We start from the raw sequence: 27835 nt of genomic DNA on the forward strand, positions 1-27835 counted from the left end.
CATGTAACTCACCGGTTGTTGGTATGCTCGCGCATGTGAAAGCCCAAAAGAGTCAATGGACGATACTCCCATATACAAAACAATTATCTTCTCTAGAAAAACTGCGTTCAAGTATTTAAAACATTACAACAATATTACTGGGCATGTATTGTTGTGCATTGTTGGGCATGTATCCCTGTGCGGCGATTGCGCTGTTTGCTGTTGTTGTAATGTTTTAAATACTTGAACGCAGTTTTTCTAGAGAAGATAATTGTTTTGTATATGGGATTTTCGTCCATTGACTCTTTTGGGCTTTCACATGCGCGAGCATACCAACAACCGGTAAGTGACATGCTGTTTATAAAGTTGTTTTGTAACGTCCCCATGCCAGTAATGTGAGAACCATGCATATGGTTTTCATGGTAAGGCTTGTGACTTTATTGTCGGATGGGTTATAAAGTGGTGTGACGTTTCTGCAGTGTGCAAGTTGTTGTTTTACGTGGAAGGTTTAGCACTTGCCCTTTGGCCACCACGTATTAGCCTCGCATGACAGGCTGCGCAAACAGCGCAATCTCCGCACAGGGAGCGCCGATTTGCACCAGTCTGTGTCCTACTGTCAGTATTTGACAACCTCTAGCAATGGGATTGCGCTTCAAATGCCCCGGAGTTCCCCTTTAATACATTTTGGACAAAAACATTGATTAAATGGATCTCCACGTTTTCATTAGTCCATCTGCCCACTCTTTCTCAATGTGTGTTTCTACTGTTAATCTTGATTTGCAAATACACAGATCAATAGATCTGAGTAGAGACTGCCATCCATTTTTGCCTTTAACATCAATCAATGATAAGCAGTGTTTTCAAATCAAAACATTGATAACACTGCTCCAGTTAACAATTCACATTTAAGCAAGTCAGACCTCACCTTGCACTTAGCTTGTCAATTAGCCAGTTGACTGTGAAGCTAGTCAAACATCACTATCAAACATCCATCATTCTATCCATTTTCTATACCCGCTTAATCCAGCTGTCGGGTCGCGGGGGGCTGGAGCCTATCACTATCAAACATTCAATGGAAATCCAATTCTATATTACTTCTTTTTTGGAGTGATTGCAAACTGGTGACTGACATATCTCTGACTTCTGAGCAACATTTTGATGTCAGTACACTTAATTTGAGAGGGAACTCTTCTCTCTGCTTTCAGCAGGAAATCCCCAACAGGATATCAGACAAGCTGAAGAAAATTGGTTATGTTTTTATGTATCTGCTAAAATTACAACTGCAGCGTGGGGGGAATCCATACAATTACTTAACAATAAATAATTACTACTAATTTGTAGACCACATTGAAAAGCAATATATTCAGATTTTGATCCATTCTTAAGCATTTCTTTTGAAGCAGGGAAATCCTCAAATGGCCTGGGATCGTATCTTTATTCACAATAAACAGCAAGTATTGATGTTGTGTGCAAAAGGAGAGATTTTGTCCAGTTTGTTGGCCTCTCATTCAGTCAGTCAATATCAGACAGACAGTAATAATAATTATCATTATCATGAAAATAGTAATGTTTCGCAGTAATCAATATTGTATTTATTGATAAAAGAAGATCATTATATACCTGTGGGCTGGTATGGGGTATATAACTTAGTGTGGAGTGTTAAAATGTATTAATTAGTTCCATTTTTAAAGTAAAGGCTAATGGGACAGTGATTAAAAAGGTTAAGTCAAGTAGCCAACTATTGTGACCTGACGATGGAAACATAAGAGTGTTTGAAAGTCTGTGAAGCTTTCAGAATTTGAGAAGCTGTTGAAGAGAACCTTGTCAAACAAAGTAGCAGAAAATGCAACATTTGATCATTTATTTTTTTGGGAAAATGTTATATATCTGTGAGTGGCAAAAGTAGGTGAACATTTATGATTAGCAACTGATTTAAATCAGAGTGAGAAGTTTATGTTCAGTGGAATTATAATCAGGTGTGAGTGGTGTCCTGTTAAAGAACAGGGATCTTATCTGAGTGATCTCCACATCCTGTTTGCAGAAGTGTATCATAGCAGGAACTAAGCAGGTTTCTCAGGCAAAGAGTTGCTGAAGCTCAATTTAAACAATTACGGTAGTTTACAAACAGTTCATGTGAGAAACTTTCTGAACACCCCAGTTGCAGCTGTTTCATAAAGAAGATTGATGCACAGGACATTACAACAGTTAGAAGAATGATTTAGCTGCTGCTATTGCTGCACAAGTGAGTCATACCCTCAAAATGATACTGAAAACAAAGCTCCAAATACATTTTCCTCTCAAAGATATGTATAAATGATCATTTATCCAAATAAAAAAGTCTAATATTCTCAATGCCTCTGTTCAGCAACGTCTCTTTAATATTTTCTGATCCTGTAGATTATATTCATGCACAAATCTAGAGGAAATGTTACAAACTATTAAGCACTACTGCAGTTGAAAAGCAGTCTTTAATATGTGTAATGATTCATCTTGAGGGGAATGTCTGAACAAACGTTTTCATGCATACATATCCAAACATCGTGACACCAGTTGAAAACCTCAGTGGTGTTAGCAGCAAAGTCAGGGACTGCTCACATTTAAAGAATTCGGAATTTGCAAATCATATAGTAATATAGTATAATATAATAGAGTAGTCGCATAGTAATTATGAAAAAAAAGTTTAGAAAAAAATGTTTCTCCAATCGGCTGTTCTGTCAACCAACCGATCCAGTCTCCTTGCAACATCTTTAGTGCTGTGGTTAAATGATTATAAGCGTAATCATAATTATCATAGGTCATTAGTTTAGTAACTTATCTTTTCTTATAGTTCACTGTGTGGTGTCGCTTCTTTCTTTTTCATCACAGAACGTCTTAAAGGTTTTACCATCTTCAGACTTCACCTCTTGGTCCTGTTCAGGCTGAGTGGGCATCATCCTCGTGCCCTCCTCTTCTGACCCCTCTGCTCTATCCTCTTGTGCCACTCTGCAATCTTTAATATCCTCCATCTCCATCATGACATCCTTCTCCTGACTCAGTGTTGGGCTAATCTCTATACCTGAGCTTTCTCTGCTCTGACTCTCTGACTGTCCAACACTGAAAACAGGGATGCCTCTTTGTTCACAAACAGCTGGACTCTTTTCCTCTTTTCCTAATTTAAAAACATGCTCAGAAGTCTCTCCTCTCTGACCTTTCATTGGAGAAGATGGTTCTTCTTTCTCGACCACAGTGACAACAGGGAACTCTCTCTTGCTGTCAGGACTGACTTTAACGATGGTCACACTAGTTATCCTGCTCCTTTGAGGTGAGGACGGGGATGACGGGCTTGAAGGTGATAAACTGCTCGGTCTATCTTTAAAAAGCTGACCAGAGGGAGAGGAAAGGCCAGAACTTCTGGACTCTTCCGTTGCAACTGCTGACAGTTTAGCTGTTTTTAGAATTCCAGCTCTCTTTTTTTCAGTCTTTGGGATGGTGTCTCCTAAAGCTGGTTCCGTTATGGATAACTTCATGGGAGGACAGGGTGAACTTGTGAATGGTGGGTTTGGCTCAGCTGCTGTATAAGAGGGGCTTTTTGTTGATAATAACATGGTGTCAAGTATTGGGCTAGCAGCTACAGCAATTGAGGGAGATTGGGCTTGTAATGGGCTAGCAATTTGTCCGAGGGATGAAGATATATTAGTTGGTGGGTTGGACTTTTCTTGGTCTGGAAGGAGTTTTGGGCTAGATATATGTGTGGGGGAGAAGGAAAGTTGTGCTGCCTTTAATGGCGTGTTTCTTGAGCTACTTTGGGGACTTAGTGACTCTGCAATGGCTGAGCTAGGGGATGAACCTAAACTTATTAAAGTTAGGCCAGCACCAATTCCTGGCTCCAGATCTGGGCTGGAGCTTGGGTCAGGGGGAGTTTGGGCAACTGAAAAGCCTTGGAGAGAATAGGACTCAGACTGACCAGGAGTTATGCCACCTGAGATGGATGCCATTATGGGGGCGATGGGTGTTGAGGTCTGTATTGGTCCTGGATTGTAGACCTCTTCAGTCATTTTTATCTTATCAACATTTAATGTTCTCTCAGATGAAACAGAAAGCGAAGTGGGGGCAGTAGCTGCTGCTCTCTCATTGGAAGGCTTGGGTTCAGGTCTTGGCGAAAGTTTAAAGTCTTCTAGAGGGCCTGGGCTGGAGTCGTAAGCCTGTTTCTTACTTTGGACACATGGCAAATTAACAGCTAAAGCAGCCTCAGTTTCAGGCTTGGAACTGGACTTTGTATCACATTCAGGATCAGGTTCAATGTTCTCTGCCTGTACAGGTTCCTCCAGCACTGGAGGTGGCTGCTGAGTAGCAAATTTTATCCCTCCGGTCTCACTCCTGGTCCCCTCTTTTACTTTTAGTCCAATCGGGTCACTGCTCCGCCTCACCCCAAATATAGTTATACTCTTCTTTCGCTTCCCCACATTTGCAGCTACTCCATTTGGATTTTCTGAAGGGGGTCGGGCTTCTTTAAACATGCTTCTCAGATTATACCCTCCCTCCTTCCTGTCCTCGCTGTCCTGGGACTCGTCCAGCTGGTCCCCTGAGACAGCCAATGCATTAGGACCTCCATGCAGCTTCTTATCAGTATGTATCACCCGGAATCTGTGGGGATAGTGATACGCTGAAATGGCATTTTGATCTTTCCCTTTCATTTGCTGACATTGCCTATCTATACTGTACTTTACAAAAGAGCAAAATCGTGAGCTGTTACCTTCCAACAGAAAAGACCGTCTGCTCCCGAGGACGCTGCTTGAAGCGAGGCGTTCTGCTTTGTCTGCGACCCTTTTTAGACCGAACCTGGGCACAGAGGTGGCAGGAGTTGTGGTCAGTGCCTGAGTGGACTGTATGGAGATGTGGAGGAACACCACCAATGGACTCCTTACGCAACCTGGACATCAATAGCAACAAGATTTTTAGATTACATTTCATAGTTAAACTACTTTTATACAGTTTAGCAAAACATCACAAACACACCTAACAAATATGCTGTTAGTTATTGGATGCAGTCCTAAGAGCTCCAATCTGCCAAGGCGCCAACATCTGAAGACCTCTGTACTCTATGGAGCAACATTCCCAGACACCATGTTCATGTTTTGCTCCTTTTAGGACCACTTTGGTAGGAAGTCAAAACTGACCCCCTCATCTGGCCTCTCAAGTCTTAACACCTGCCTATTTTCCAGCTTTTACCAACGCACTGATTACCAGGACTGACTGAACTTATATCTTTATGTATTCCACACCTTGAAATGTGCCAATGTTTATAAAAAAAAGTACACAATGCATCAATGTTTACAGAACTGTTTGATTTCATTTCAAAGACTATCACACTGAAAATAATGTATGGTCAAATATGGGAATGATTTTGTTGATTTAGCAGCTCATTGTTACAACAAACTGTATATTCTTAAAGATCTCAGTCACAAATGAAGAGCAGATCCTGTTTCATTGTGACATTAACATACAGGCAAAGGTGACTGAATGTGTTACATGGGCTTGTCTGAATGATCTTACCTGGGATCATGGCGCACACAGACATTGTGGTTTCCCAACATCTCATTGAAGGCTTCCATATTGGCTAGAGGTGTCAGGAGAAATCCAAATTTGAGTTATAGTTAAATTAACTTTTTGACACATGCTGATTGCCTCTAATAACAACAAAAGGACGACATATGTGGACCTTCTACCTATCTATGTATCTGTGGCATGAAAATGGTCAAATCAAAGATAGTTGAATATGACAACGACAGCTTTCCTTCAGAAATATTTGAACCAGATATATCACAGTCACAACAATACAGAGAACAGCCAATAATAATTTATCAGACATAAATATGATTGGAATAAATGAAGCTTGTTAGAGCTTTAAACTAAACACAATCAAAGCCAAGTTTCCCAGCATCAAATTCAAACAACTGTTTAAGATTGTTTTGATGCTTGTTACCTTCATTTTCTATGATGCACTTGAGGATCTGCTCCACTGTATCCTGGTTGTCCTCATTCTCATCTGAAACGCAGCAAAGCAAAGCACACAAACAAATGAAACGCACAGCTTTTAGATACTGCTTTGGACCTCCACAGTTCCATTGGTGTCCATCAGGGACTTTCTTTGGTTCAGAATAGCTGGAGTGGAAACAGTTGACTGTGACATCAGTGTACCGGATAGTAATGTCTTTAAAGACATCTTGCTGTTATGATCTTAAATTTTACATAGTTTCAGCTGATAAAAGAAATAACTTCCTGAGATGGTCCTTTGGGGGATTTTCCAAGTGTTCATTGTGCATTTCAGATTAATCTATCTTGTCCTGCATATTTAGTTTTTTATGCATGTCTATGTGCGTGTTTACATGTGTGTGATGCCATTACATTCTCATAGACAGTTCTATGTATCACAGTGAGAGTACGTTTTGGCATGTGAGTGCTTGTAATACACACTTCAAAGATGACCACATATTTTAGTGAGTGTTTGTGTATTTCTGGGGAAGTGCTGTGGATGGAAAACAGAGTGGGATGGAAAGAAAAGGAAGATGAAGAAAGAGGAAAACATAAACAGATTCCAAAGCAGCTGAATCTAGATTATTCACATGACCCCTTATGTTAAAGCTGCACTGATGAATATTCTTATTGTAAAAAAGGATCAAGTACGCATACATTTTTGCTTTTTTTACTTTGTGATGAACTGAATTATTACTTATCATTACTCTAAAGTTTTACCTCGCTGAACAGAATTTTTCATTTAGCCTCATTTAGGTAGAACAGGACCATTGCAGTGCCCTGTCATCTCCAAAAATACTCCGATGACTCCACAATTGTGGGGTGTAAGTCTACAGATACCTGATAGTTTATGTTGTATGTGATGTTGCATGTCTTTTATAAGTCTGTTGTGGAGAGTGCAGTCTGCTTTGCAGCATCAGAGCAGAGACTCAAAGCAACTGAACAAACTGATAAAGAAGTCTGGCTCTGTGCTGGGGACTGCTCTGGAGCCCCCTAACATAAAGAACTACACTAACCATCCTCCACATTCACAGGACATTAGGGGAGCCATAGCAATAGCCTTACACAATAACCCTTTATATTGATTATGCATTCATATTCTTATTATTTTTTAATCTGTTCATTTTTATTCAAGGCATTAGTCATTTGTTAAACTGTAAGAACATATTTTCCCTCCCAGGATTGATAAAGTAATTTTCTTCTCATTGCTTTGGTTTTCTTAGGCGACATATTATTCTTGCATTATATTCATTTCAATAGAAGGCTGCTGTTTTTAATTTAAAGCTTTGATGTTGCCGCTGTGCACCATCTGACCAGCATCAAACAGCAACTGTGAACAGAGTGGACGTTTTTGCAGCTAAAAAGCCTGCAATATTTTTAGCAGGAACTGGTTAAAAAGAAGCTGATATGCAGTGATGAGTAGTAACGCGTTAGAAGTAAGCCCTTACTGTAATCCGATTACTTTATCAAGTAACGAGTAAAGTAAGTTACTGTTACTGTTACTTTCCAGCAAGCAGGCTGCGTTACTAAACCCTGATTTTGTTTGTGAGAGCGTCTCGTGACCATCACGTATGAACGTCAGTGCGTGTAGAACATCAGATAACACGGAGCGGGAGAGAGCAGGACCAGCGTTTAATGCTTGGAAGTACCGACAGTACTTTGAGTTTGACTCGGTAAAAAGTGACAAAAACATTAGCGTCCGCTGTACACTGCGTGGGGAGATTTTTTTTATCTACAACAAAAAATTCCACCTCAAGTCTGAGCAAGCACCTAGCAAGCCGGCACAGGAATGTGAAGCTCATTGAGAAACCCCCTGAACCCCCCGCTGACATGACCGCTGCGGCGACCACATCCAACTCCACCGGGCAAACCGCCGACGGCCGCTCTCCTGCTGAACAGGTGAAAACAGTCCGCTGAACTGAAGAAGCTAGTAGCTGGCTGTATTGTCGAGGACATATTGCCCATTTCCACTGTAGACTCTGAATCATTCCGACCCATCATAGAAAAAATACCGACCAAAAGCGGTGTCAAATACCGCAAAAAAATTCATTTGCAGGATACAATCTGCAAATGATAATAGCTTATAAATAATAATAGCTTTCTATTATATCAATTCTATATGATGGAATATGCAGAGAGAATAGAATTAGGCTGAAAGGTCTATTGTTTATAGCTACTCAGGTTGTGCATCATGTTTTTGAAAAGTAACTAAGTAAAGTAATCACTAAAGTAACTAATTACTTTTGAAAATAAGTAATCAGTAAAGTAACTGGATTACTTTCTCGAAGAAGCAATCAGTAACTAATTACTATGTCTAAGTAACTTGACCAACAGTAGTGATATGGAAGCTGTAGGTGAAGAGGAAGAGTATTTGTCTGCCATTTGGAGGGTCCGTGGCCCAACCTCTACCGTTCCCTCTCCATAGATTTAAGTGTCCTTGGGAACTGGTGGACTGGTTTGCTTCTTATTTAACAGGCAGGACTTTCTCTGTTAAGATAAATCAGTCCTCCTCAACAGCCCCAGTCATTAGAGGAGTTCCTCAAGGATCTATTTAGGGACCAATCTTTTTCACACTGTTTGCTTCCCCTGAGGCTACATTTCCCAAAAATATAACATCTCATTCTATTGCTATACAGATAATACACAAATCGACCTGCCCATAAATCCTGAGAACTCCACAGCTGTCACTTCTATCCAAAACTGGCTTCAGGAGGTAAATGTTGGATATAGATAATATCTGGTCTCCCCAGATAAATTCAGTGGTAAAAAATGTTTTTTTTTCCAAATGAGAAAAGTTGCTGAACTGAAATCCATCCTTTCCTGTAATCACTTAAAGGCAGTCCTTAGAGCTTTAATCACCTCAAAGCTGGATTATTGTACCTGCTTGTACCTGGACATCAGTCAGTCTCTTTGAGCAAGTTTGCAGCTGGTTCAGAATTTAGCGGCAGGACTCACAACAGAAAAGTACCACCCCTGTTCTGACAGCTTTAAAACACAGCTGAAGGCATAGTTGTTCCCCTTGGCCTTTAACTGCATCAACACTCTCGGTAATTCCATCACTCTTAAGCATTTTTATTATTTCATTTCTTACTTTTGCAATCTGTCTGCTTATATGTTTTCATTTTTTGTTATTTTTGTTCTCTTCTGTGCAGCACTTTGCTGAACAGGGATTGCTTTATATGTGCCTTATAAAATAACTATATTTGAACATGTGTGTGAGTAGGGGAATGTGGCTTGGTAGTCAACAAGACTAGAAAAGTGAAAAACAAATGCAGTCTACTTAGCATTAATTAGAAAAAAACAAACATAGATCAAAATTATTTATAGTGTTGCTCTAACAACCAGTCCAGTCCCCAATAAGTCGAGGCCATCCGACCCAGCAGACTACAGACCAGTCGCCCTCACATCTCATGTGATGAAGGTCATGGAGAGACTGGTCTTGACCCAGCTGAGGCCACAGGTGAGGACGCTTCTGGTCCCCTTGCAATTTGCCACATTTAGGTTATAACGCTGTCATGTACCTGCTGCAGCGAGCCCACATGCACTTGAATGGTGGAGGAAACACTGTGAGAATCACGTTCTTTGATTTCTCCAGTGCCTTCCAATGAATGGGATCAGAGGAACAAAGCGTGTCATACTCCGGTATGATAGGTGGCGCTGTACCCATTTCAACTATTGCTAATAGAGCCACTTCCTGTTGACCTCTTCACCACCAACAACAACAACAAACTCAGGCATTGGAGAAAGATGGAGAACGCAGAGCAAGATGAAGCTACGTCCCTCTACATTTGGTCTGTGATGAGCTGCTTGTTGCACAAACTCGATGCCCAACGGAGCATTCTCCATCGCGTTGTTTGTTTCTTTCTGACGGCGACAACAACAGGAATATCGTCTCCTTTGACTTCCGGGTCACGACCCCGGGAAAACATCTGGAGCATGCGCAGAACGCAAAGTCTGATTCACCACGAGCTTCAGCGTCTACCAGCAGGTTTAGAGTGAACCAACCGATCCAGTCTCCTTGCAACATCTTTAGTGCTGTGGTTAAATGATTATAAGCGTAATCATAATTATCATAGGTCATTAGTTTAGTAACTTATCTTTTCTTATAGTTCACTGTGTGGTGTCGCTTCTTTCTTTTTCATCACAGAACGTCTTAAAGGTTTTACCATCTTCAGACTTCACCTCTTGGTCCTGTTCAGGCTGAGTGGGCATCATCCTCGTGCCCTCCTCTTCTGACCCCTCTGCTCTATCCTCTTGTGCCACTCTGCAATCTTTAATATCCTCCATCTCCATCATGACATCCTTCTCCTGACTCAGTGTTGGGCTAATCTCTATACCTGAGCTTTCTCTGCTCTGACTCTCTGACTGTCCAACACTGAAAACAGGGATGCCTCTTTGTTCACAAACAGCTGGACTCTTTTCCTCTTTTCCTAATTTAAAAACATGCTCAGAAGTCTCTCCTCTCTGACCTTTCATTGGAGAAGATGGTTCTTCTTTCTCGACCACAGTGACAACAGGGAACTCTCTCTTGCTGTCAGGACTGACTTTAACGATGGTCACACTAGTTATCCTGCTCCTTTGAGGTGAGGACGGGGATGACGGGCTTGAAGGTGATAAACTGCTCGGTCTATCTTTAAAAAGCTGACCAGAGGGAGAGGAAAGGCCAGAACTTCTGGACTCTTCCGTTGCAACTGCTGACAGTTTAGCTGTTTTTAGAATTCCAGCTCTCTTTTTTTCAGTCTTTGGGATGGTGTCTCCTAAAGCTGGTTCCGTTATGGATAACTTCATGGGAGGACAGGGTGAACTTGTGAATGGTGGGTTTGGCTCAGCTGCTGTATAAGAGGGGCTTTTTGTTGATAATAACATGGTGTCAAGTATTGGGCTAGCAGCTACAGCAATTGAGGGAGATTGGGCTTGTAATGGGCTAGCAATTTGTCCGAGGGATGAAGATATATTAGTTGGTGGGTTGGACTTTTCTTGGTCTGGAAGGAGTTTTGGGCTAGATATATGTGTGGGGGAGAAGGAAAGTTGTGCTGCCTTTAATGGCGTGTTTCTTGAGCTACTTTGGGGACTTAGTTTCAACCCAGTTATCTCGGGGTCTGAATCCAATCCGATCCAGTTTCTTGTCAGATTAAGGTGTCTACATGAACTAAATAACTCAGTCTTATTGTAATTTAGCCAATTATCCGATCCTTTCAGTGCCATGTGACCCCACTGAGTGATCTCCTGGGTTACTGACTACTTGACAGGCAGGCCGCAGTTTGTCTGACTGGGCAGTGTCCTGTCTGATTCTCCCATTCTCTTAACCTTATACACCACTGATTTCCAGTACAACTCTGAGTCATGTCACCTACAGAAGTTTTCTGATGACTCAGCTGTTGTTGGGTGTATAGGAGATGGAGAGGAGGGGGAGTACAGGACACTGGTGGACAACTTTGTGGAGTGCTCTGAACAGAATCACCTGAGGCTGAACGTCAGCAAGACCAGAGAGATGGTGATCGACTTCAGAAGGAAGAAGAGGACGCCTTCACAGCCACTAAGGATTGGGGTGGAGGTGGTGGAGGTGGTGGAGAACTACAAATAACTGGGAGTGGTGATCGGAAACAGACTCCACTGGGTACCTAATACTGAGGCTGTGTGCAAGAAGGGGATGAGCAGACTCTATTTCCTGAGGAAGCTGAGATCCTTCAACGTGTGCAGCAAGATGTTGGAGATACGTTAGCAGTGGTACCATCTTCTTTGCTGCCGTGTGTTGGGGCAGCAGCACCAGAGCCAGCGACACTAACAGACTGGACAAAATCATTGAGAAAGCTGGCTCTGCACTCGGTCTCAGGTTGGAGTCTTTTGAGACCGTGGTGGAGAGGAGGACACTGAATAAGCTGTTGTCCATTATGGATAATAAACATCACACTGTGGTCAGACAGCGGAGCACCTTCTCACACCGGCCGCTTCAGTAGAAGGGTCGGATACAGGAATCCATTCCTGCCACATGCCATCACTCTGTACAATAAAAGCTGAAAGCATTGCTCATTATTTCTCTATATGCACTTTAGACATATTTTTACACATCTGTTAAACATACTGCTTATTTGTACATCTGTTCAATAACTGCTATTGGTCCACTTTAATACTGCATATTTCTATTCTTTTCTATTCTTTTCTATTCTATTCTATTCTTTTCTATTCTATTATTTTCTATCATATTGTAGTAAGCACTTTTAAATCCAGGTTAAAAACATTTCTCTTCTCTGTATGCTTATGGTTGAGTTTCTTTTTCCCCTTTTCTTTGATTGCTTTTAACTGTGTTTTTAAATTTTTATTCTATTTTTTTCTCTTTAAATTGCTTGTTTTTATGCTGTTCTTTTAAATGCCTTGTCTTTATGTAAAGCACATTGAGTTGCCTGTGGTATGAAATGCGCTATATAAATAAAGATGCCTTGCCTTGCCTTGCCTATATTATATTATATTATATTATATTGTAACAACTGGGATAAATTTCTCAGAAAGCTGATGACAATATGAGACCCCCAGATGTCCATGAGTATTGTTATACCATTGTCTTCACATGCTAAATATTCCATCCATTTTCAATACCCGCTGAATCCGTCGGTCGGGTCGCGGGGGAGCTGGAGCCTATCCCTGCGGTCATTGGGCGAGAGGTGGGGTACACCCTGGACAGGCCGCCGGTCCATCACAGGGCCACACAGAGACAAACAACCACACACCCTCACACTCACTCCTAGGGACAACTTTAGAGACACCAATTCACCATCCTCCCTTTATGGACGGTGGGAGGAAGCCGGAGTACCCGGAGAGAACCCACGCATACACGGGGAGAACATGCAGACCCCACACAGAAAGGCCCCAGCCGGGAGTTAAACCTAGAACCTTCTTTCTGTGAGGCGACGGTGTTAACCACCACACCTATGCACTCTATGCTAAATAGTGTTTTTTTTAAACTAATAAATTAAATTACAGATCCCAGAATTGATTTTCTTCTCAACCTACCATCTTCATTTTCTCCGAGCTTCTCCTCCTCCTCCTCATCATCCACGTCTCCGGTTCGGCAGCGGTAGCCCTTCTCTTTCAGCAGTTTGCAGATTAGAAAGCCCAGCAGTCCAGTCAGGAAGAACAAGAAGACCACCAGAAAGATCATGTAGGGCGGAGGCTCCCCTACTCCTGACGCTTCTAATTCAGTCATAATGTGGCTTTAACCTGAGAGTAAGACAGAATTTGGATTGTTAATGTTGTCAAACTATAATTCTGTCATTTTTGGTTTCAACTTGTCCAGAATAAATGTTTGGGAACCGAGGCCATTTGTCTCTAACCTGACTCACATCATCTGGCTGCGTTCACCAACTACACGCGGGGGCGTTGCCTTTCCTCACACAGCCATCTGAGGAGCCTGGGAGTCATATGTGTTTCGTCCGATTAGAAAATAATCAGAGCCAATCATTAATCTCTGGGTGGGACTTTGGATGAATGGGCGGCGTTATGGCCGCCCATTCATGCTCCAGAGGGCGGGAGTCAGGTAAGCTCTGAGCTACGTCACGGGTTGAGTCATTGGGAGTGGCTGAAGTGGCGTGTCAGTCAAGATGACGGACAGATTCTTCATCCAATCACATGCACGAGTTTTAGAAAAAATAGCCCCATTTGAAATCATGTCGGTTGTGGGCTCGTCCCAGATGGTATGCGAATACCAGAGGGCGGGAGTCAGGTAAATTTGTCCCTGGCACTTCGTGAAGAGGCCACAACATAAAGCTGACATGAAGAAACCCATGTCACTATTAAAAGAGAATTAAGTAAGACATTAGATTAAAAGAAAAGGAAGGAACATGATGTCATATTATATGTAAGTCTTATTTGCTAAAATGCCATTTAACACTATGTTGTGTGATTGAGAATGACACGTGCACAGTGCTGCCAATACCATGCACAACACATTGTTTTTTTATTTGGATTTGACTGGGTTATGATTACTGGATTATGAGTTGGGCTAATTGGCTTGAATCGGACTGTATCACTGAAGTGCATTGAAATGACATTTGCTGTAATTTGGTGCTTTAAAAATGAAACTGAACTGAATTGAATTTCTACCCAGATCAAATCTATACAGAGTGAATTATCAGTGTATCTAATGGTTCTCTGGGCAGAAAGGCTGTGAGGGTTTCATGCCTTCAACACATTCTCATTTCCAACTCTGAGTACACAGGAAAGGAGGATAAAAATAGATTCACAAGCAGCAATGATCAGGCTTTGATCAGATCTGCATGAATCTGCTGTCAGTGTCAGATTACCATTTACAGATTCTATGTACATATACATAGGAGGAGACTGTGGCCATCATACAGAGCATCAGATTATGCTGTTGAAATCTAATGTTTCAGTATGTTTACCTGGCCTGTTGAAAGCTGATGCTAAAAGCTACAGTCTGTATTGATAAGTGACAACAGGGGTTCCAACAAAATAGCTAAATATGTTGTTGTTTAGAAATTGAAATAATTTGAATATGCCACGTCCCCTTTAATTCATCACCATCGAGTTTTATGGACTGGGTCATGAGCCTGGATCACAGATAACAAAAAGCAGATCAATGCAGCGATTACAAAATAGAAACTTTTCGCATTTGTGTCACCTCCTCGAGGTAAAATGGAATGGGGTTTAGTGTTTTAAACTTAAAGTAAGTATTCAAGCAAACTGAGAAAAAAAGTAAATGAAAATAAAAGAATTCATACACTATATTACCAGAAGTATTGGCTCATCTGCCTTTACACCCATATGAATTTAAGTGACCTCCCATTCTTAATCCAGAGGGTTTAATATGACGTCGGCCCACCCTTTGCAGCTATAACAGCTTTAACTCTTCTGGGCAAGCTTTCCACAAGGTTTAGGAGTGTTTATGGGAGTTTTTGAGTCACAGTCTCTGCTCTAATTCATCCCAAAGGTGTTCTATCGGGTGGATGTCAGGACTCTGTGCAGGCCATTCAGGTTCTTCCACACCAAACTGGCTCCTCCATGTCTTTATGGACCTTGCTTTGTGCACTGGTGCGCAGTCATGTTGGAACAGGAAGGGGCCCTCCCCAAACTGTTTCCACAGAGTTGGGAGCATGAAATGGTCCAAAGTCTCTTGGTATGCTGAAGCATTCAGAGTTCCTTTCACTGGAACTAAGGGGCCAAGCCCAGCTCCTGAACAACAGCCCCACACCATAATCCCCCCTCCACCAAACTTTACACTTGGCACAATGCAGTAAGACAAGTACCGTTACCCTGGCAACCGCCAAACCCAGACTCCTCCATCAGGTTGCCAGATGGAGAAGCCTGATTGGTCACTCCAGAGAACGCGTCTCCACTGCTCTAGAGTCCAGCGGCGGCGTGCTTTACACCGCTGCATCCGACGCTTTGCATTGCACTTGGTGATGTATGGCTTGGATGCAGTTGCCATGGAAACCCATTCCATGAAGCTCTCTACGCACTGTTCTTGAGCTAATCTGAAGGCCACATGAAGTTTGGAGGTCTGTAGCGATTCACTCATTCCCAATCACTTCCACTTTGTTATAATACAAATATCTGACAGCTGACTGTGAAATATTTAGCAAGGAAGGAAATTTCACCACTGGACTTGTTGCACAGGTGGCATCCTATCATGGTACCATGCTGGAACTCACTGAGCTCCTGAGAGAGAAACATTCTTTCACAGATGTTTGTAGATGCAGTCTGCATGCCGAGGTGCTTGAATTCATACACCTGTGGCCATGGAAGTGACTGGAACACCTGAATTTAATTATTGGGATGGGTGAGTGAATACTTTTGGCAAAATAGTGTATCTTTCAAGCAGGATACAAATTGGAAAAGATGTAAATGAGTTCAGAAACTAAAACAATAAAATGCTTTTACCACCAAAAGATAATTGTGAAAGTGTAAACTTGATGATTGTCATTGGGGTAGTTTCTCAATTTTGGAGGCTGTGTAGTGGAGATATTTAAGACTGTCATGAAGTGTCATGTTTGCATGTCTTGTGGTTTTTGTTCAACAAATATTTTTGGGAGGCAAAACTGAAAAATAAAAAGTATTGGAACAAAGCAGACCGCTAATGAGAATGAAATGGACAGCTTTTGTTGCTATTACAGAAACAACTGTCACATCAATTAAAGCAAGAGGCATATAACGTGAGCGTAAATATACGTGTCTGTCACAGCAAAACGTGACAGACACCTGAAGTGAATCTATTGATCCCTGTCCACAGACACGATTTTCACAGTTTTTTCATGTTTGACTTGAAAATAACACAAAATAAAACAATGTCACAGCATTTTGTGAAATGTTGCTTCACATTGAATGAGAGAAAAAGTCTGGATTTGGGGGTCAGGAGGGTTGGAGGAGGACACATCCTGACCACATGGAACTTTACTGTAAATGTCCTTTTTGCCTTCAGTCACTGTTTTCTGGAACTTCCATTTGTTGTTTTGTCATTGTTTTACACATTGACTTGGTCAAATGAAGATGTTTAAAACATGACACTTAAAGTTAGGAAAACATGATGGCTTACAATAAAAGTGACGCTCTAATAACACATCCTTTCCATCTATGAGTCCCACCCCTCAGCTAAATACACAGAAATTGTTAGACACATGAACCACACGTCCTGTTGAAATACATCACTTTGAAAGTGAAAACCAGATTTAATTTATAAAGGCACTAATACAAATTTTTCTGTTCAAATTTTTCTGTGAGACTGAGCAAAATGAGAGAAAACATACAGGCTTTGGGGTTAACTTGATCTCTGAAGATCAGAATCTCGCTTAAAAAGTTGACACAAACGATAAAGAGGGAGGTGGGCAGCATTTTGACAAATTCTGCCTCTATTAGACATTCTTCAAAAAATGAATGATTGCCCGCAAATAGTTTGAAATACAAATTTTCAACAGCTACTATGACGAAGCGAATAACCATAGGCTTGTGCTATCATTATTATTATTTCTATTCAATAATAATACAATCCTACAGTAATGTCGGAATCCTGTCTTTATTATCTATGAAGCATACCTTGTAAAAGACAATAACAATGATTCATATTATGTAGACTGGAACTGGTCCCCTCCAGACATCTGAGCTGCTTATAAGCTCAACTTAAACTTTAATCTTTCATTTGTTTACAATAAAAACCTTTAGGCAAGATTGCTAGAATATATCTATATGACTGTACAACCCATTCCATCTTTATTGCTTCAAAGAAACTAAGCATTTTTCATAATTTGCCAAATCAATAGTATCATCTACACATGTACAAAGCAAAATAAATCTTACCAGTTTCCTGCTTGACGACAGTGAACATATCCACACATCCACACATTAAAGTCTGCATGGTCACTATAAAGCCTGCCAATAAAACACAGCTCAACATCCAATGACATTTGGTCAACGAAATGTAAAAATGTGTGCACTGCATAGGAAACTAAAAGCAGACAGGGACAGTGTTTGTCCCTCCAGTGTGGGCTCCCCTCAGCCCCACCTTTTCTGCCTATCTTTACAGAAAGATAGAGACAAGCAGACAGTGTGTGAGAGGGAGGCAGAAAAAAATGAAGTGAGGAAGTTCATCCTTCAAACAAAGAAAACATTTTCAGTAGACCTTTGGATAGGTGGAATACAAACTTCGAGCTTTACTCTCACTTACTGTAAACAAGGATATGTGGAAAAACATATTTGTGCTTCATAAATGTAAACACGTAATGCAAAACTGCTTACACATGGTGTAGACGGGTCAACATGTTAGAGCTTATCAGCGTAGCCCTCCAGCTGTCTTATCAGCATTTCATAACGCCCCTCACACACACACACACACACACTTGTTCCCTCTGAAATGTGTGGTTAAGCAGTGATAGCCCATATCATCAGCAACCAACACACAACATCTTCCAAACAGCATCACTTTTAGCCTTCCTTTACAGTGTAAATCACCACTGATCTAGTTGTATAGTGATGAATTATTCCAATTATCTGCCCAATCATGCAAAGACTGTACGGCTTGTCCATATCACATGCTACTTGATACGGTGTATCACTCTTTTATGGCTTTCTTGCTGCAATTGTTTGTATTAAGAACACATAATTGAGACTTCTCCTTCTGTCACGTTTTTTTTTACCTTAATTGTAATCCTCTTGACCTAAAGATTTCAAAATCTTTTATTAGAAATTTTCCTTACAAAGTATTCTGTCATAGATCATATTACAGTGAAGGTTTTAGGCCAACCATGGTAAATGGACGAAGCACTTTTAAAACCCTTGTGATTCCTGAGTGGATTACTGTGTTGCTGCCTTGTCCTTACACACACTCACACATATCTGCGAGGGTGGAGCTGCAATGCAAGGTGTTGGCCTACACTCAGGGGTACCTGTGGAGTTCTAATACCTTGGCATGTGGAGGGGACAAGCATCACTCTGCTAACCCTGACTGATGGCAGTTTGATTTCTTTCCTGAGACCCACACCATAAAGCATTTAGTGAATGAATGCTGTCTGTGTATCCCTGAAGGAGTACAATCCAGGGTGAGAACAGATGAGCAGAGTGTGCATTATGAACATTATGCAGCTTTTAGTCTGCATCACTTTAGTTCTAACTTCATTTTCTAAATGTTTGCGTGTATTTTGTCAGTGTACACCAACTGTTATCAATTCCAATAACCTTAGTGATGTAGTTTTGATGAGTTTATTATCTTTAATGAACCATTCTCTCGTATATAAAGTGTGTATGACATTGTATCAGTTGCTGCCAGGATGTTTGCTCTCAATACTCGAACAAAGAGTAGAATTCCCTTTATTCACCAAAACCTTCGAGTCCCTTCCAGTCCCAGCCATATTCCAGCTCCCATCACATAAGGCTCAATATTATTGGGCTCAACACCCCAGGGTGTAAAAAGGAGACACGAGAGGAAGAACAAGTGACCCACAGTTTGATTAATGTTCATTGTCCATCTAATATATATGATTACAGTCTTGATTTTTCAGCATATGTTTCTCACATGGCCTCACAAGTGTCCCCGGATACATCCATCATATGTCCCAGTGATATATCATCCCAGACAGAAGACAGGATTACAAATGGTGTTTTTTCTGGTGTTCTGCTGGAGTCCACCTTGCCTGTTTTTCTGTTCCTTCCTCTTCAGAAAAGCCACTGCCAAGCTCAGCCACCACACCTCAAGCTATACCTCTCTCCAGTCATGCTGCGACACAGTCTTCCTAGATGCCTCCTCACCGTCACCTGAACCATATTCTGAGACTAGTTGACTCAGGTGCAGAACAGAACCTGCTAGATGCTAGCATTGGCTAACCAGCTCAACATCTCTTTGGAACCTTTAATCCAGGGATGTCCACATCCGGTCCCCAAGAGCCGCTGTCCTGCAGGTTTTCGATGTTTCCCTGCTTCAACACACCTGATTCAGATCAATGCATCATTACTATGCTTGTGCAGAACTTAACAATCTTTGGAAGAGATCCATTTCATCTCAATAAGGTGTGTTGAGGACTGTACATGGGGCTCCTGCACAACCCACTACGCCACCGACCACCCCGCCTACTATATGTTTGTCATTTGGATCTACACAATGCCTATCACCTAGTCAGGATCAGGGAAGGAGATGAGTGGAAAATGGCATTTAACATTTCTCTGGGTCATTTTGAATACCTTGTCATGCCATTTGGGCTCACAAATGCTCCAGCAGTTCTTTGTGGTTTGGACCAACCACAAGAACCCAACCTACCTACAGAATGCAAAAAAATTTAACTCCCCTCAGGCCCACTGGTTCTTTGGTTGGTTCAACTTTTCAATTACCTATCATCCTGGTTCTCACAATGTTAAACCTGATGCTCTCTCTCAACAGTTCTCTGCAGATAACGAAACCTCCGGACCGGACATTTTGCCACCTACCTGCAACATTGGAAGCATTACCTGGGAAATTGAGGACCAGATCCAACAGGCCCTGCAGTCTTAACCCAACCCTGGTATGTGTCCACCTGACCGTCGATATGTTCCCTCAACCGTTCCGCTGTTCTCCACTGGGCACATACCGCTAGGTTCACCTGCCACCCAGGTATCCATAGAACCATTTCTGTTCTTAAAGGCTATTTCTGGGGAGAAAACATTCGTATCACTGCCTGCTGTGTAGACCGTGCAGACCAAAGTGCAGACCGAGCAGTCCCCTGCTTCCGAGCAGTAAACACCGTGAAACAGGCGCGGCTGGAGAGAAAATAGCGCCAAGTGATTGTGAGGTCTGACTTTTTCCTGGAGAACAATTTTGTGATGCAAATGTATTACTCTTTTGAATGCATATTGTTTTGAGAAGCAAAACGCTTTATTTTTTAAACCCCAGCCAACTAGCTGGACTACCTTCGTCAACGCCAAAACGAGGCTGGAACTCCGCTCACAGGACGCAGCAGGGGGTAAGAAGATGTTCATAAATGATGTTGCTAATATGGGATGTCATACAGCTTTATGTCAAAAGAGGCGAACTATCCCTTTAAGTCCAGGAGGATAAGAGTCAGATAGTCTCCAGAGTCATTCGCCAGGAGGATATCATTAAAAACTCTTAATAAAGCTGACTCTGTGCTATGCAGTGTTTTAAAGCCGGACTGGAAGACCTCCTGGGCATCATGCTAATCCAGAAATGATTTTAGTTGAGTGTAAACAACTTTTTCCAAAAATTTTTAAATAAAAGGAAGTTTGGAGATGGGTCTAAAATTGTCAAGCACACCAGGATCAAGACTGGGTTTCTTAAGCAGGGGTTGCACCACAGCATGTTTAAAACTTTGGGGGACAACACCAGAAGACAGACTGCTGTTAATAATGTCCAGAACCGACTGCCCGATACTAGGGAAGACCTCTTTAAAAAAGTGAGGCGGGACAGTGTCACAGGGAGAACCTGAAGGCTTAATCTGGCCAACCACATCCTCTAAGGCAGTGGTTCTCAACCGGTGGGGCCCGCCCCCCTGGGGGGGCGCGGACACTCTCCCGGGGGGGCGCGAGTAGACTACAGGATGAGGGCAAAAAAAAAAATCTGAAAAAAAAAAAAAAATCTGAAAAAAAAAATAATAAATCACGAAAATTCCCTCCTCGAAAATGCAAGAAGTTGGACTATTGTTTGACTAGTTTCATTTCAAATTTACCAGGGGGTAGTATTTTGAGCCTGCGACGTCACGTAACGTAACCTATATAAGCATCCGCACACAAACGTCAAGCTTCACTCTACTCTAGTCTAGTCTCTTGCCAAGTTCACTTGTGCCAGCTCTCGCTAGTCTATCTGTTATCAGTCTTGATATCGATATACTTTACTAAACATAAACAGTCTTTTTAAAGACTAATACCACAAATAGCCTTTGTAAAAATGATCCAAATCGCAGCCCTAGCTATTTTTTTTAACTGCTAGGCGTGCACTTAGCTAATAGGGTAGCCATACCCTCTGGCTTTTTAACCGTGTTGCAACACATGACACGCGACAAAAGACACTCATACACTCACTCACTCACTACAATCTTATATCTTAAAATAAAATCTTTATTGCCTGCAAAATTGTTAAACACTTGCATTAAGGAACGTACAAAAGTTCCGTCTGAGTAGTCCCAGATTCTCAACATATCCACACTTCCAAATTAGCCTAACAAAAATGGAGAGATTTCTAGTGAGGGCCAACAAGGCAGACGCGCCACCAGCTGCAAAAAAGCTTCGAAGGTATGACGAAGCTTACTTGCAGTTTGGATTTACAGTCACGGCTGATCTGAGACCTCAGTGTGTCGTGTGTGCCGAAGTGCTGGCAAACGACAGCATGAAACCTTGCAAACTTAAAAGGCACCTCGAAACAAAACATGCTGCCATTAAAGATAAACCGGCAGAATATTTTAAAAGAAAGCTTGATGGGCTCCATCAGCAACAGGCAACCATTTCAGTGCAGAGCACTGTGTCTAAACAGTGTTTGGAGGCATCGTATGTAGTGGCTAAAAGAATAGCTAAACTGGGTAAACCGCATACAATTGCCGAGACTCTCATTTTGCCGGCTGCGCAAGACATGTGCAGAATAATGATAGGAGATAGTGCAGCTGCCAAACTCGGTGCAGTACCACTGTCCAATGACACAGTAGCTAGGAGGATTTCAGACATGTCTAATGACATCAGAGAGCAACTCATAGAGTTAGTAAAACAGAGTCCCTACTACGCGCTGCAGCTGGACGAATCCACTGACATTGCTGGGCAGGCACAGCTCCTCACCTATGTCAGGTATCTGCGGGACAAGGCGATTGAGGAGGATGTCCTGTTTTGCCGGCCTCTTCAGTCGCACACTACAGGAGAAGCCATCTTCAATGTTCTTGATATTTTTATCCGTGAAAATGGTTTGACTTGGGACCGATGCGTTGGCCTATGCACGGATGGTGCACGGGCAATGACGGGCCGCGAGCGTGGCCTAGCTGCTCGCGTTCAGCAAGTAGCACCTCTTGTGAAATGGACACATTGTATGGTCCATCGCGAAGCATTAGCTGCCAAAAAAATGCCTGTTCTCTTTGACTCCGTGCTGAACCAAGCCGTGAAAATGATAAATCTTATTAAATCACGGCCGCTAAACTCTCGGTTGTTTGGGATCCTCTGCCAGGAGATGGGCTCAGGGTACGAACAGCTGCTTCTGCACACTGAAGTTCGCTGGCTCTCTAGGAGGCGGGTGTTACAGCGGTTGTATGAGTTGCGAGAGGAGGTGAAGTGTTTTTTGACAGATATCAAATCAGATCTGGCGAAGCATCTGGATGACACTATGTGGCTTGCGTCTCTGTCCTATTTGGTCGATATATTTGATCGTTTGAATGGCCTCAACCTGTCTTTGCAAGGCCGCGAAACTCATATTTTGCTCCTCGCAGACAGAGTGGACGCCTTCAAACAAAAAATTGAGCTCTGGCATGGCCGCATCAGTCGAGGGAACTGCGACATGTTCCCCAGCCTTGCAGACTTCATCACTGATGCAGGCACGTCACACAATTTCTCGTCTCTGTTTCAGTCAGCGTCGGAGCACCTGTCTGCAATGAGGAAAGAATTTGCAACGCATTTTAAAGAGGATTATCGCTCTTTTGCGTGGGTTCGAGATCCATTTGTGTGCACAGCAAAGGAGCTGCCAGTTGATATGCAGGAACAGCTTATTGAGCTGAAGAGTGACAGTAGGCTGAGGGAACTTTTTACCTCCTGCCCTCTGTCGTCATTCTGGGCATCATTGATGCAGGAATACCCTCAACTCTGTGACGTCGCCTTAAAGATTCTCCTCCCTTTCGCGTCCACATATTTGTGTGAGGCAGGATTCTCAAAAATGACTGCACTCAAGACGAAATACCGCAATCGTGCACAAATCGAGGATGATTTGAGGCTGTGTTTGTCAAACACTGCACCAAGTATTGAGGATCTTTGCAAGGCAAAGCAGGCTCAGGTCTCACATTAAAGCTTCTGTAAAACATGCAGATGATATGCCTATTATTAGGCCTAGTAATAATAATAATTAAGAATAAATTCATATCAGAGTTCTAGTGCCAATTCCCAGTTATAGCAATAGCCTAGTAATGTTAATAGGCCTACTGATGATGATGATAATAATAATAATAAGAGCATGTAACCTCATATCATATAGCTATAGCCTAGTAATGATAATAGGCCTACTACTACTACTACTACTGCTAATAATAATAATAATAATAATAATAATAATAATAATAATAAGAGCATGTAACCTCATATCATATAGCTATAGCCTAGTAATGATAATAGGCCTACTACTACTACTACTACTGATAATAATGATAATAATAACAATAACAATAACCATAATAATAATAATAACAACAACAATAATGATAATAATAATGCCTGCAAGCTCACATTAGAAGTCTGGTGCTACTGCCAGTTATAACAATAGCCTAGTAATAATGATAGGCCTACCTACCCCTACTGATAATAATAATAATAATAATAATAATAATAATAATAATGATAATAATAATAATAATAATGTGGGCCCAACTGCAATGAACCGTCTTAGGGGGGGCCCCGCTTGCAAAAGGTTGAGAACCCCTGCTCTAAGGCCTTCAGAGACACAGGCTCAAACAAGTCAAACACAGCCGAGCAAGGAACAGGGTCAGAGGGGTCAGATGCAGGAGTGGAGATGAGAGCCCTTGCAGTAGTGACCTTGTCAATGAAAAAGTGCACACACAACAGCACCAGCGTGGACCACAGACAAGGCAGGAATCATGCATCCAACACCACCTGCTGCAGTTGCCATATGGCTGAAATCATGGGCACTCTGGTTAGTACAGTCAGAAATGCTTTGTACTGTACAGAATGTGTACTTGCAGTTTGTGCCAGTCTTCAGTCTCAAATAACGCCTGGCCTGTAGCCTATAGGGTTTCATAAACTTTGAATGATAAAAATGTAGTGAGCATAAGCACAACACAGACATACACACACAAAAGATTTCTGGATTCAGATCAAATTCTGCTCTGCTACCACAACAGTAGAGAGTCTGCACACATAAAGAAGTGTACACCTAATAAAGTGCTGGCTAAAGTATTCTTCATCTTATTTTAATATTGTTCATCTGTGGGCCTTACCCACACACACACACACACACACACACACACACACTTACACACAGAGTAAAGGACTGTAGGATAAACCGTTTTCTATAGATTCTTACATTCATTCATATTGGAAATACGTCTGTACGTGACATACATGTTTGTTTGTTTGTTATGTTTATTTTATTAAACGGTGTCATACACCAAAAAGGTGCCCAGCCCGCATGGGCCTACAAGACACACCACAAGCAACAAAAAGCAATAGTCAAAAGAACATCTTCATAATTGCAAATCCAGCGTATACGGTCCTCAGTAGACAACAACCCCACTCAAACATAAAGCGCGCCCCTGCGCTGTTGGTAAGCTTCCAACACATATTAGGCTAAATAATATACAATTCAGCCTGCATCTTATCAACAGGACTGACATGAGGGCGATCTGATAAATATTTTTCTAACTTCCTGTGGGAAGGCCGTGAACTTTTTCCCTCATCTTCATTCTGGGACAGGCGAATTCTATCTGCAACGAAAACGGTCCCATCCACCACATCCAAAGTTGAGTAAAAACTGAGTAAAAACTGAGTAAAAACTAAGTAAAAACTAAGTAGAAACTGGGGTCTCACACAGCTCTCATCCTGACATCATGAAGTCTGGAGCTGCTTCAGGCTCTGGACATGGCGCGCTTTAAGTGGCTGCATCAGAATCTCACACGACTCAGTAGGAAAGTTGGAAATTCTATCTGATGTTAATGTCATTATAAGTAAAAAAGAAAAAACAGAAACAAAAAAAAACATATTTTACCCTTTCGGGAAAATGAAGTGATGTTTGGCTTTAATTAAAACGTCTCCATTCCTTTAGTTACCGGTGACTCCTGCAGGGTTTGGGACGCAGATTGAGGCAGGCCGAGGTGCGTTCCTCTGCAGGACTGAGGCGCGGATCCCCTCCCGGCTCCATCCATCACCTCAGCGGGCGGTGCTGGATCAGACCAAGCCGAGCTGATCAGGCAAGTCCCCCCGCCCTTAAACGACTCGCACTGTATCCGTGTGAATGGGTGTTCCACACAACCGGAAACCCTTAACCGTGCTCATTTCTTTCGCTTTGCCCTTTCCCTTCATCATAGCCTACACGACGTTTCGGGTCCCTTTCAGTGTCTATCATCATATGTTTGCGCTGATTCGCTGCATCATCAAACGGAGCTCTCCATCCCATCAGCCTCATGCCAGCACACAGCATCAGACACACAGCCGTGCTTGTCAAAATTAATCGTCAAGGTTAAATACACAAGGATGCGGTTATTAGGGTGACGGATCCCCGCAACAAGCACCTGGATGCTCACCTTCAGTCGGGCCGCTCCGTCCTGGTGTTCCAGCTGCTGGGCGGCTGTCCCACTCCCATGGCTGCAGCCTTCTCCGTGTCCTCTGGCCGGAACTGCGCGGCTGCTGAAGGGCGCAGAGTGACAGCAAGATGAAATGCAACTATCTGTTTGCTCCAATCTGACCCTGCTGCAAGTTTGAATTTAACCTCTGTGAATCCAGACAGAGTCAGCTAAACCGCCATCAGATATGCTGCGTCAGTCTTTTCATGAAAGGGTGTTCACCCTCCGACCCACCAGGTGCGCCTGCCTGCTCAGCTCACACACTTAATGTCTGAGCAGGATGAAACCGCATGGTTGATCACTTTAATGACCCGGCTCACAATAACATGACTCCTTAACTGTTTCAAACCGAGAAACCTTCATGGAATGTTGTGTCTGTGTCTTTAAAAGTTCCCCAAGAGTTTTCTAAATGTCCCACAAACTTCTCACCTTATAATCTTCCGAGATGAAGATTCACTACAAGTTTCATGGTCTGCTACCCTCAGGGAACATTCCCAGCAGTGACCATTAGGTCACACAACCAATAACCAATAACTTCAGGGGAAATAAAAAATAAAAGATGTAAAGCCAGAATGTTTTTTTATATACACATTTCCTGCCTGCATAGAGTTAGATAGATACATTCTATTCTATTCTATTCTATTCATTCTAATAACAACTACCACACTTTGCAGTGGGGTAGTTGTTATTTGGTTTGTATAATTGGTCATTTGTCTCTAGATGAATTGACTGTAGGATAATGAACTCAATAATGATGAAGGTATTTATTGGGGTCAGTAATTGAATTCAAATTAAATCTGTTATATAACGTTGTTATATAAATTTTGTTTTTCTTATAAAGCTTTTATAAATGCTTTTCATTGCTCAAATGACATCTAAAGGGCACTTTTCAAAGTCAGCATTTACTAAATGCATTATAGGACTGTCTTGACGGGAGAAAAAGTACAAGCTACCAGATATACAAGTGTATTTAAGGGCCTGTGACACATCGACTGCTTTGAGGCCAACAATGGATCAAATTAGAAAACACTTTTGGAGGATGCTTTGAACTGCAGTTTTTATGTCCTACATCTGCAGAAAGTCATCTTGTTCCTTTCCTCTCCTCAGAACAGTTACATTCTGAGGAAATGCATTTTCTAGGTCTTGAAGTATGAATCAAGGATTATGCAGGTTAACAGGCAGCTTTTCTTTCCACACTCCTCTTTCTTTTGTTGTTAACAGGCTCTTCAGCTGCCTCTTCTCCTCTTTTTGTTGGCGACTATCTGTGGTCCAAAGTGCACAAAGTGCGGATTAAGGGTGACATGGTGCGACTGTGGAATAGACTCATCAACATGTCTGACAACAGACTTGTCAAACAAATTTTTTTGTGGAACCTCTCAAAAAATGGGCGTTGGACAAATGAACTTTCCAGTATATTTCATGAAGTAGGTCTCCAATACATATATAGAAATAAATTATCCTGTAGTGTTAAACAAATTAAGATAATATTATTTGAAAACTATAAATAAAATTGGGCAGAATAAATTCTGTACAAACTTAAACTTAGAATGTATTGTTTGATAAAGTCTGTCTACCATCCAGAGCACTATGTCACCCTGAACCTTAGCAGAGCGCAGAGGTCCGTTTGTGCCCAATTGAGAAGTGGTATCTTGCCTCTGGCGGTTGAAACTGGACATTTCCATGCAATCCCAGAGGAGAACAGAAATTGTCACCTGTGTGACTTAAATGAGGTGGAAAATGAGATGCATTTTGTGTTTTACTGTCCTTTTTACCATGTATTTAGACTTAAGCTCCTCCTTAAATTGACCTTGGAATGTGATGATTTATTTTCTATGTCTGATGAGTGCAGACTTACATATTTGTTTAGCGAGAAGGTGTTTTAT

The 27835-nt window shown here is 41.9% G+C and overlaps 1 protein-coding gene across 4 annotated transcripts; it reads right to left on the reverse strand.

Moving 5' to 3' along the window:
- Positions 1-622: 622 nt before the first annotated feature.
- rell2 (RELT like 2) lies at positions 623-26126 on the reverse strand. Of its 4 annotated transcripts, none has more exons than XM_075480800.1 (7): positions 17296-17574; positions 13329-13396; positions 13000-13206; positions 5942-6004; positions 5512-5575; positions 4712-4888; positions 623-4602 (listed from the first exon to the last, which is right to left on the reverse strand). In XM_075480800.1, exons 3-7 carry the CDS (start codon positions 13190-13192, stop codon positions 2808-2810), a joined length of 2292 nt encoding a protein of 763 aa, XP_075336915.1. In that variant the 5' UTR covers positions 13193-13206; positions 13329-13396; positions 17296-17574; the 3' UTR covers positions 623-2807. The 4 variants fall into 4 exon arrangements, with proteins under 4 accessions (XP_075336915.1, XP_075336913.1, XP_075336914.1 ...); XM_075480798.1 differs by having other exon boundaries at positions 13320-13396; XM_075480799.1 differs by lacking the exons at positions 13329-13396; positions 17296-17574 and adding an exon at positions 25914-26126.
- Between the last annotated feature and the right edge of the window lie 1709 nt (positions 26127-27835).

This window comes from Odontesthes bonariensis, chromosome 13 (assembly GCF_027942865.1).
Source record: "Odontesthes bonariensis isolate fOdoBon6 chromosome 13, fOdoBon6.hap1, whole genome shotgun sequence".
Taxonomy (NCBI): Eukaryota; Metazoa; Chordata; class Actinopteri; order Atheriniformes; family Atherinopsidae; genus Odontesthes; species Odontesthes bonariensis.